Here is a 12,553-nt window from a genome sequence, read left to right on the forward strand (position 1 = left end):
CCACATTTATAAGTTTTGGTATATATTATATACTTATAAGATAATAATTTATAACATAATATAAATATGATTTTTTAATATATTGGAACCATTTTATTAAGTGGATTTCAATATTGTTCGTTAATGTTAACTTTATTAAAACACCAAGAGTGGATCCTTTAATTTCAACTACATAAATTAAAATTTGAACAATTAAAATTTACCCATTAAAGATTCAAACAAATAAAATTAAAAAGAAACAAAAACAAAAACAAAACAAAAAGACATTGTAGTGGACTTGTAATTACCTTAGCTTCCCTGTGGATACGATATCGGACTCACCGAATTATACTACTTGTGGACAACCTACTCTTGGGAGTACAACAATCAAAGTGACAACACTCCTTATATGAACTTTGCATTCATCTTCGTCAGAGCTGTCAAGGGTACAACACTGAACATTCCTTGCAGTGTTTGTATGCTATTTTCAGGTGCTGACTGTGCTCCTCTGTGTTCCTCGAGTAGATCAAAATATCGTCTATGAATATGATTATGAACTTGTAAGGTCAAAAAATACGATAACATAATCCAACTGCATGCAAATCTAGGGAAAATAAAAAAAATGCTTAATTAAATCATATTAATTGCATTAATTAAATTTCGTATGCATTTTTACATGTTTAAAATGTGGGTTTCTATTAGAATGCATAAAACTGTGTTTTAAAGATTATTCGAGACGCGACCGAGGAACGGAAACCGGGGACTCTAAAGGAAAAATATTTTATTAAAGGATTATTTTTAATTATTTAATAAATTAAATATTAAATATGAAAATTTCGAAAATGGTGTCTTTTGAGATGTTTTTACATGTCAAGTCGTATTTTAATCCAGTAATCGATTTTTGACAAAAACAATGACTTTTTGGAGACTTGGTTAATATTTTAAAAACCGTTTTTAAACATAATATTTTTCCTACATTATAATGGACCTATTATACCAAGGTTATTAGGCCTAAACTTGTACCAAATATTTTATATTGAAACAAGGATCTCCTAAGTCCTAAAACATTTTAACCACGCGTTTAAAACACTAGAAACCTAGGGCTTTTCTCCTCCATCTGCACACGCACAGACCTCACGTTTTGAAGTAATTCCCGTGAGTTTGAAGAATAAAAATGCAGCAAGGATCTCCCATTTCTCCACCAACGTCCCTCGCGTCAATGATTGTTTTTCGTGCATGAAACACGCGAAGGCACACTTTAATCTTCCTTCACTCATCGTTCATATCCTATTATATTTGTTTATACATGCTTGCATGAAAAATATGATCCCATTTCTTTTATTTCCGTTTTTATGGGATATACATGGACAATCAAGATTTTTCTTGCATAATTCTTCATGTTATTGATGCACTAAGGGGCTGCCATGATAGGACCAGTAGAAGAGATGAATTTCAGAGGGATTATGGACCAATAGGTGCATGGCTGAAGGCTGGAATATTTAAGGAAAAGGGCTGCACATTTTTGGGGTTTCAAACAGTTTTAGTGGCTTGGAAGGCGCAGGCTGCGTTCTGCATTTGGGTCACGTCCGGAGGACCTAAGAGAGTCTAGTCATGGTCCTAGATGGGTTGATGGAAGGCTGGTGCAAGGAGAAGGACAGTAGAATTGTTTCTTGGCCGTGCGGGTTCATGGAGTGCACGGGTGGTGGCTTTGCTTGCATGTCTAGTTAGGGTTGGTTCAGTAGAGTCCTAAGGGTTCAGTCTAGGTCCTATGATGGTTGCATAGGGTCTGTACATGATGGTTAAAGGCTAGGATCGATGGATTTGAAGTTGGTTAGGGCTAGGGTTCGAACAAGGGCAAGGAAAATTCAGTAGGCTTTCTAGGATATGATTGTGACTAATATGAATACAAAAGATATGATGATATGTAAGTCCAAGACTCAGTTGACAGGTGAGAGTGTCGTTGATGTCTCCGTCGTCTGGTACAATGGTTATACATTGATAAACCGACGAACATTTGATACAAAAGTCACAATTAATGATCTGAATTCAATAAAAGGGAAGCGTATATGTATATGATTAAAGGAAATTTATATGATGGAAGAAAGGTTTTAAAGTTTATGCATATTCATGAAAAGATATTTTATTAAAAGTATTTTCACTGTTGTATATGAATGTATATGTATTACTCGCTAGTATGGTTAGGGTTTGCAGAGTCATTTGACTCACTAGGTGTGAATGATGTAGATGAGGATGTATATGAGGATATTGGAGGACTTGATGGTTGAACTGGATGGACTGATGATGCATATAACCCAAGGAGCATTGCTAGTTTTTCCGCATTATGATGACTTTATAGTACTTTAAAGATTTTGATGATTTTTGGAAGTAAGAGTGGTTTTGAGAGGAGTTGGACGTTTATGCTACTTTTGAAAAATGCTAGTTTTAGGTTATGTTTGATGCCTACGATTTTATATATATGTGTGTGTGTGTGTGTGTGTGTGTGTGTGTGTTTCGGCCAAAGCCTAAAAATTTTAAGGAAGAAAAAAATTTCTAGTACATTTTAAATAAAAAAGAGTTAGAGACGTTTCAATTGGTATCAGAGCAATGTTCTTGTAAAGAGTTGTGCCACTGTCAGTTCCAGAAAGCTCAGTCGTCAAGCCTCAATTCTATAAGTTTAAATTCTTTAAATGATTTTAATGATGGCATCTGTATGTTTACATGGTTTATATGTTTAAGTTACATATTTAAATGCTTTTTGAAATTTAATTGGCATTTATGTTTAAAGTTGATCGTTAAATGGTTCTTATAAGCTAAATGGCTAGAAACTTAGATTTAATTGCATGTTGGTTACGTTTAGAATTTGGAATACGTTAAGATAAAATTCCTCCTAGACGCGCACCTAGTACTAATAGTCAGGCTGATACTCTTGAGGATTGCATTGCTTAAATAGAGAATTAGAGGGGCTAAATTGCAAAAACCGAGAGCTTGAGGGCGTAAATGCTCAAGGCCGAGAATTCAAGGGTTGTTTTGCGAATTCTATAAAACAAGGGCTGTTTCCATGATTTCTGGAATTTAGGAACCAAAACAGTGAATTTGAAGGGGATAGGGCTGAAATTGAGTGAATTCCAAATTAATTGGGGTTTGGATGCAATTTTCGAAAACTTAAGGGCCAAATTTGAAGAATTTCGAAACTTTAAGGGATAAAATGCAATTTCGAAAATTATTTTGGAAAAATTGTGTTTTTGTTGAGAATTATAAGGGTTAAGTGATGTAATTTTCAAAAATTTTGGGAAAATAATGATAGAAATTCTTTAAGTTTCGACATGATTGGATTTGACAGTATATTTGTCGCATGAATAATATTCATTTTAGGTGTAGTTACCTATGCATTGCTAGATTCAGGAGCTACACACTCATTCATATATGAGACGTTCATCAAGCGACTAAAGATTATACCTGAGGATATGGAATTGGGCTTCAAAATTTATATTCATTTTGGTGATCAAATGGTTACATAGAGCATTGTGAAGAATTTGGAGCTTCTTTTGCAAAAAAATGTGGTTCGGACAGATCTTATCGTACTCCCGATGCCTGAATTCAACATCATTCTTGACATGAATTGGCTATCTTTGAATTGAGCTTTGATAGAATTCTGGCAGAGGTCAGTATCTATTAGACCGTCCAGCGGGAAATCGTTTGTCTTTGAGGCAGCAATGAACAAGCAAATGCCGCACATTATCTCTTACATCTATGTGATGAAACTTATGAGATGAGGCTGTCAAGCTTTTCTAGCATGTATTATTTCAGCATCTGTTCCTGTCAGTCAGAAGCTAGAAGATGTTAAGGTTGTCAGAGACTTTCCTAACGTCTTTCCTGAGGACGTTTCTGGCATTACACCGGACCGTGATGTGGAATTTTCTATTGAATTGATGTCGGGTATAGTGCTAATCTTTAAGACACCCTATCGTCTAACACCAACTGAGATGAAAGAGTTGAAAGATCAAATTCAGGAGTTGCTAGACAAGGGTTTTATTCGCTCGAGTAGTTATCCATGAGGCGCACTACGATATTATCGTGAAGAAGAAAGATGGTATCCATGAGGCGTACTACGATATTATCGTGAAGAAGAAGGATGGTAATATGCGACTTTGCAGTGCCTATAGAGAACTGAACAGAGTCACCATCAAAAATAAGTATTCATTACCTCGAATCGAGGACTTGTTTGATCAGCTGCAAGAAGCTTCGATTTTCTCGAAGACAGATCTTCGTTGGGGATATCATCAAATGAAGGTGGAGGAGCCAGATGTTCATAAGATGGCTTTCAGGACTCGATATGGTCATTACGAGTTTATGGTGATGTCATTCGGGTTGACCAATGCGCCATCGATTTTCATGGATCTCATGAATCGCGTATTTCAGCCGTATCTGGATCAGTTTATCATAGTCTTTATAGATGATATTCTGATTTACTCGAAGAGCAGAGAAGAACATAGTCAGCACTTAAGAACGACTCTACAAATATTGCAAGATAGAAAGTCGTTCGCTAAGTTCAGCAAGTGCGAGTTTTGGCTCGAGAAAGTGGCGTTCTTAAGCCACATTATTTTTAGAGATGGAGTTGAGGTCAATCCCAGCAAGTTCAAGGCAGTTAGAGAGTGTCCAATACATAAGAGTGTGACTGAGATCCGCAGTTTCTTGGGTCTAGATGGCTACTACCGAAATTTCATTCAAGGTTTCTCCTCTATAACGGTACCCCTGACCGCCTTGACGAAGAAGAATGCAAAGTTTATTTGGGGATCTGAATTCCAAGAGAGTTTCGAGAAGTTGAAGTAAGCTTTGACTTCAGCGCCAGTTCTATCAATGCCATTAGGGCAAGGAGGGTATGTTCTTTATACAGATGCTTTGAAGCTAGGTTTAGGCGTAGTTCTGATACAAAATGATAGAGTGATAGCTTATGCGTCAAGACAGTTGAAGGTTCATGGGAACAATTACCCAACTCATGAACTCGAGCTTGCAGCGGTAGTATTTGCATTGAAGATTTGAAGACATTATATATATGAGTTGGAAAATTTTGACTGATCATAAAAACTTGAAGTACTTTTTCATCCAAAAAGAGTTGAATATGAGGCAACGAAGATGGTTAGAATTGGTGAAAGACTACGACTGCAATATTAGCTACCACCTGGGACAAGTTAATGTAGTTGCGGATGCTTTGAGTAGAAAGACTGCAGTTATTACTCAATTGTCAGTCTAGAAACCATTGCAATCAGATATTCAGCAATTTGAGCTCGCAGTGTATGCTAGGGGCGAGACCCATAATCTTTCTACTATGAAAGTTCAGTCGACTATGAGGGATATAATCCGTGAAAGTCAGTCTTCTGATGAGCAATTTCAAAAATGGTGATTGAGATATGAATATGAAGGTCGGAAATTGTATTCTGAGGTAGATGACATAATTCGATATCAAGATCGACTTTGAGTTCCTAGTGGCGATTCACTGAGAGAGGTAGCGACTTTTGGATTTTGTAGTGGGATTGTCAAGAACTATCATAGGATTCAATGTCATTTGGGTGATAGTTGATCGTTTTACAAAAATCAGTGCACTTTCTACCTATTAAGACGACATTCACCATGACACAGTATGCAGAGTTGTACATCCAAGAGATAGTCCGACTGCATGAGATTCTAGTGTCTATTGTTTCGGATAGAGATCCGAGGTTCACATCGTCTTTCTAGGAGAATCTGCATGCAGTGATGGGAACGAAGCTGTTGTTCAGCACTACGTTTCATTCTCAAACTGATGGTCAGTCTGAAAAAGTGATTCAAATTTTTGAGGATCTACTCCGAGCTTGTGTAATCGATCTCCAAGAAAGTTGGGAACATAAGTTACCTCTAGTGGAGTTCACCTATAATAATTGCTACCAGTCGTCTATTGGTATGGCTCCTTACGAGGCACTTTATGGGAGGAAGTGTAGATAACCGATACATTGGGACGAGGTCGATGAAAGAGAGAAATTCGGTCCGGACTTGATCAAGTAGACAGCGGAGCTAGTGGTCAAAATCCGAGATAGGATGAAGACTGCTCAAATCCGCTAGAAAAGCTACACTGATAAGCGACGAAGGGAGCTAGAGTTTGCCGTAGGTGACAACGTATTTGTGAAAGTAGCAATTATGAAGGGTTTTATGAGATTTGGAAAGCAAGACAAACTCAGTCCGAGGTTCATAGGACCCTTCGAGATTTTAGAGAATATTGGAACATTAGCTTATAGAGTGGATTTGCCACCGGTACTAGTTGGAGTGCATAATGTGTTCCATATCTCGATGTTGCGAAAGTACATGCCGAATCCTTCACTTGTACTGAATTATGAACCTCTGCAGTTGATTCCAAATATGTCATAAGAGGAAATGTCTATACAAATTCTGGATAGACAATAAAGAAGGCTTCGAAATAAGGTTATACAAATGGTCAAAGTCAAGTGGCTAAATCATTCGGAGAAGGAAGCTACTTGGGAAACCGAGACTGACATGAAGAGTCACTACCTGGAGTTATTAAGTAAGTATTAATTTAGAAAATGGAATTTCATTTAAGCGAGGGAGGAATTGTAAGGTCCAAAAATGCGATAACGTAATCCGACTGCATGCAAATTTAGGAAAAATGAAAAATACTTAATTAAATCATTTTAATTGCATTAATTAAATGTGGTAGGCATGTTTACATGTTTAAAATGTTTATTTTTATTAGAATGCATAAAACTGTGTTTTGAGGGTCATTCGAGACGCGATCGAGGAATGAAGACCGGGGACTGTAAAAGAAATTATTTTTATTAAATTATTGTTTTTAATTAGTTAATATATGGCATATTAAATATGAAAATTTTAAAAATGGTGTCTTTTGAGATGTTTTTACATGTCGAGTCGTATTTTAAACCGATAATCGATTTTTGATGAAAACAAGGATTTTTTTGTAGGCTCCGTTAATATTTTCAAAAACTTTCCTAAACAAGATATTTTTCTTACATTATTATGGGCCTATTATACCAAGGTTATTGGGCCTAAACATATACCAAATATTTTATATTAAAACAAAGAATTCTTAAGTCCTAAAACACTTCAACCACATGTTTAAAACACTAGAAACCTAGGCTTTTCTCCTCCATAAGCACACACAAAGACCACATGTTTTGAAGGAATTCACGTGAGTTTGAAGAATAAAAACGCAGAAGGATCCTCCGTCTTTCCGCCAACGTCCCTCCCGCCAATGATTATTTTTCGTGCTTGAAACACGCAAAGGCACGCTTTAATATTCCTTCGCTCATCGTTCATACCATATTATATGTGTTTATATATGCTTGCATGAAAAATATGATATCCTTTCTTTTATTTTCGTTTTTATGACATATACATGGAAAATTATGGTTTTTCTTGCATAATTCTTCACGTTATTGATGCACTAAGGGGCTGCCATGGTAGGGCCATTAGAAGGGATGAATTTCAGAGGGATTAGGGACCCCTAGGTGCATGGTTGAATGTTGTAATAAGTAAGGACAAGGGCCGCACATTTTTGGGGTTTCAAACAAGCTAGGGTTTCGATTTTAGTGGCTTGGAAAGAGCAGGCTGTGTGCTGCATTTGGGTCACGTCCAGGGGTCCTAAGAGGGTCTATTCATGGTCCTAGATGTGTTGATGGAATAATGGTGCAAGGAAAAGGACGGTAGACATGTTCCTTGTCGGCGCGGGCTCATGGAGTGCTCGGGTGGCGGCTGTGCTTGCACGGCTAGTTAGGGCTGGTCCATTAGAATCCTAAGGGTTCATTCTAGGTCCTAGTATGGTTGCATATGGTCTGGACATGATGGTTAAGGGCTAGGATTGATGGATTTTAAGGTGGTTAGGGCTAGGGTTCGAAAGAGGGCAAGGAAAATTCAGTAGGCTTTCTTGGATATTCCGTTGGTTTAAACAGCTTGATTTAGGTTTCATAGGGTATGGCTAGGTGTGATTAAGCTATGGTTCAAGTTCGGTAAAGTTTGGTTAAGTTTCGAGTCGATTCGGGTTGAAACTGAGACGTAGGTTCAAGTATTGAAACGAATTGTGAATATGATTAAAGAGCTTAAGTTTAAGTCTAAGAAATGTTTATGTGTATTTTAAGGTGTTATGTTAAGTTTGGTTAGATTTGGGGTCGTAGTTTTAAGGTCTAAGGTTAAATTGGAAAAGTTAGGTTTTCAAGAGCAAAACGGTCATTTCACACATGAAAAATGTTAGACGTCCTGGCAGTGCCTTAAAAGCTGTAATGAATGTTAAAATGTTTATTTTGAAAGGTTATGGGATTTCATGACGAAACACGATGAAGTTAAAATATATGTTGCGTGTTTGGTTTAAAAGAAAAACGTTATATGCTTGAATTTTTATAAGTGTTGGATACGATAAAAAGTTTTGAAGGAGATGACTTGATTGTGACTAATGTGAATATGAATACGAATACGAATACGAAAGGATATGATGATATGTAATGCCAAGGCTCAGTTGACGGATGAGAGTGTCGCTGATGTCCCAGCCGCCTGGTGCCAAGGTTATACGTAAGATTGATCAATCGACCAACAGCTGATACGAAAGTCACAATTAATGATCTGAATTCAATAAAAAAGAAACGTATATGTATATGATGAAAGGAAAGATATATGTTGAAAGAAAGGTTTTAAAGTTTATGCATATTAATGAAAAGCAATTTTATTAAAAGTATTTTCACTGTTACATGTGAATGTATACGTATTACTTGCTACCATGGTTAGGGTTTGCTTTGTCTTTAGACTCATTAGATGTGAATGATGCAGGTGAGGATGTTTATGAGGATATTGATGAACTTGATGGTTGAACTGGCTATACTGATGGTACACATAACTCGAGGACCATTGCTAATTTTTTCGCCTTATGATGACTTTATAGTACTTTATAGATTTTGATGCTTTTTGGAAGTAAGAGTGGTTTTTGTGAGGATTTTGACGTTTATGCTACTTTTGAAAAATGCTAGTCTCATGAATCGCGTATTTCAGCTATATATATGTTTCGGCCGAAGCCTAAAGATTTTAAGAAAGAAAGAAAAATTTCTAGTACATTTTAAAGAAAAAGAAGTTAGAGACATTTCAGAACTGAGCAAGATATAGTTGAAATACGCGATTCATGAGATTTATGAAGATTGTTGGGGCATTCGTCAGCCTGAAAGGCATCACCAAGGATTCATAATGCCCATAATGCGTCCAGATTGCCGTCTTATGCACATATGTCTCCATCATCCTTAGCTGATGATATCCTAATCAAATATCTATCTTCGATAATACTTAAACTCCTTGCAATTGATCGAATAAGTCTTCAATTCTTGGCAAAGGATATTTATTCTTCACCGTCACCCTACTTAGCTCTCGATAATCGATGCAGAGTCTCAAACTCCCATCATTCTTCTTCACAAACAATACTGGCTTACCCTATTGGGAAAAACTAGGGCGAATAAATCTCTTGTCTAAAAGATCCTGAATTTGATCGTTCAGCTCTTTCATCTCAGCAGGTTCTAAACGATACGGTGCCTTAGAGATCAGCATTGAACCAATCATCAACTCAATAGAAAACTCCACCTCTTTCTCGAGTGAGATGCCAGAAAAATCATCGAGGAATACGATCGAAATGTCCCTAAAAACCTCCACCTCTTCAATCGATCAACTGCCAGTGTCGGGGATGGAAATAATACTAGCAAGTTAACCTCGATAGCCTCTTCGCATGAGATTCTTCGCACGAATGCAAGAAATGATATGCGGTATCAGTCTTTTCGGTACAGCCTTGAAGATAAAAGATTTCCCTTTAGGTGATCTAATAGACACAGACCTCTGGTGGAAATCAATAGAAGCTCCGTTCAGTGTTAACCAATCCATTCCCAAAATAATATCGAATTCAGGCATCGGCAACACAATAAGATCTGCTCGAAAGACATTATTCTGAAATTTAAGCTCCACATACTTCACCATGTGGGTAGATATCATCTATTCACCTGAAGGCATTGTAATCCTGAATCCTGATTCCACGTCCTCTGGTAAGATTATCAACGTTTCACGAAAGATTCAGATACGAATGAATATGTATCTCTAGAATCTAGCGAAGCGTAGCTGGTTACGCCTACTATAAATATCCTGCATGCGTGAACAATCGTATCGTAAGAAAATCAAGGCCATAAAATTCGAAATTTCCTAGCATCTAGGCCCTCCAAGTTTCAAATATCTTGCAAAACAGCCCCTCAAACTTCGAATTTATTGCATAACAGACCTAAATTTTTGAAAATGTACTAACTAGCCCAAAAATTTCTAAAATTTGACATTTAAGCCGTATAATTCTCGTATTATTCATTTTAAGCCCAAAATATCGAATTTAATGCCCTTGAGATTTTAAAGTTTCCAAATTATGCAATTGAATCCTTAAAGCTTTCTAATTAAATAGAATTTGGTCCTAAGCTCTCGATTTCCTATATTTTAAGCATGTACTTCTAAAACATTGAAGCATGCAGCCCTAAATCATCAAGTTCAATTCACCTTAAATTACTCCTAGCATCCATATTTAGAAGCAATAAAGAGACAAAGAATTGCTTAAATAGTAGGAGTACCTGTAATAAGTATCGTGTCTCACTCCTCTTGCTCAGCATGCATCAGAAAATCTCGTCTAGTCACAGGCTATCTCAGTTTCGAGTAATCAATAGCTTTATTCCCATCTCTTCCGCATTTGAAGCACTTGTAGGTGCCCCACATGCAGTTGCCAAAGTGCTTGTGATTACAATCCTTGCATAGTGGCTTCTCGTCAGTCTTCGGGGAAATCGCTCTCTGTGGCTGCCCCTACCATCATCAAACCAATGGTAAGTTTGAAAGGGTGATTCAAATTTTGGAGGATCGATTTCGAGTTTGTGTGATTGATTTCCAAAGAATTTGGGAACCGAAGTTACCTCTAGTGGAGTTCACTTATAACAATATCTACCAGTCATCTATAGGTATGGCTCTTTACGAGGCACTTTATGAGAGGAATTGTAGATCACCGATACATTTGGATGAGGTTGGTGAAAGAGGAGAATTCGGTGTTCGGAATTCGGTCCGAACATGATCAAGAAAACAACGAATCTAGCAGTCAAACTCCGATATAGGATGAAGACTGTACAAAGTCGCCAAAAGAGTTACGCTGATAAGCGATGAAGAGAGCTAGAGTTTGCAGTGGGTGACCACGTTTTTGTGAAAGTAGCACCTATAAAGGGTGTTGTGAGATTTTACAACAAAGGCAAACTCAGTCCGAGGTTTATAGGATCGTTTGAGATTTTAGGGAAGATTGGGACACTAGCTTATAGAGTGGCGTTGCCACCAACGCTAACTGGAGTGCATAATGTGTTCCATATCTCGATGCTGCGAAAGTACATGTCGAATCTTTCACATGTACTAAAGTATGAATATCTGCAGTTGACTCCGAATAGGTCATACGAGGAAAGGCCTATACAAATTCTAGAAAGGAAAAGGGAAGACTCTGGAATAATGTTATTCAAATTGTCAAATTCAAGTGGTTAAATCATTCAGAGAGGGAACTGAGACGGACATTAGGAGTCGCTACCCGGAGTTATTCGAAAAGTCTTAATTTCGAGGACGAAATTTCATTTAAGAATGGAGGGATTGTAAGGTCTAAAATGCAATAACGTAATCCAACTGCATTCCAATCAAGGGAAATATGGAAAATGACTAATTGGATTATTTTAATTGAATTAATTAAATGTGGTATACATGTTTACATGTTTAAAATAGAGTTTTATATTGGAATGCATAAAACTGTATTTTAAGGATGTTGGAACATTTCATGCTCACAATCTTGCTTGATTTTGATAGTAACAAAACTTGTTATTTTGTTTCTAATAATCTACCTTAGTGCGCAGATAGCTGAAACTGAAATGATCAGTTTACCGAGCCTAAACTGAAGCTATCAAGATTCCAACTGATTAATTGAACTAAACCAGTACAACTGAAGTATCAAGAGCAGCTCAACTGATTGTCCAGTTGATAGGTGGTTCAGCAGAAGACCTTCAGAAGCTCGGCCAGTTGATGAAGTGTTCAACTGATGAAGAGCCCAACTGACCAGTTCAACTGAATTAGTGAAATCAGTTCAGCTGACGATTCAACTGATTTCACCTCACCAATTCAAGACCAGTTCAACTGACCAGTCAAAACATCAGTTAGGAGCAATCAGTTGCAGATACGACAAGCTTACTTAATAGAATCCAGCTGTACGCAAAGGTACAAAATCTATTGTATGATCAAAGTACAATAAGAGACGTTGCAGCAGCACTTAATGCCAAATGTTCCAGATATCCATTTGGGGGAACAAATTCAAACTGCAACGGATTCATTCACTGAGTCTCACTGTACGATCAAGCTTCCCGCCTATAAATATAAAATCAGTGAAGACCAATACAAGAGAGAGATGAGTGAAGAAGAAGGGCACGCTTATTGTTTATCAGCTTACAAGGAAGCAATCAGTCCAGTCGAGGGAACACTTCAAAGTTATATCAGCTTAGATTAG

The 12,553-nt window shown here is 37.2% G+C and overlaps 1 protein-coding gene across 1 annotated transcript in view; it reads left to right on the forward strand.

Annotated features, from left to right (window-relative positions):
* Positions 1 to 8,840, forward strand: part of LOC140963975 (uncharacterized) — a 40,520-nt gene extending 31,680 nt beyond the window's left edge. The window contains exon 7 of the mRNA XM_073423455.1: positions 8,800 to 8,840. Within this exon, the coding sequence (XP_073279556.1) occupies positions 8,800 to 8,840 (41 nt within the window). The remainder of the gene's footprint in view (positions 1 to 8,799) is intronic.
* Positions 8,841 to 12,553: the final 3,713 nt, after the last annotated feature.

Source organism: Primulina huaijiensis, chromosome 18, assembly GCF_012295235.1.
Source record: "Primulina huaijiensis isolate GDHJ02 chromosome 18, ASM1229523v2, whole genome shotgun sequence".
Lineage (NCBI taxonomy): Eukaryota > Viridiplantae > Streptophyta > Magnoliopsida > Lamiales > Gesneriaceae > Primulina > Primulina huaijiensis.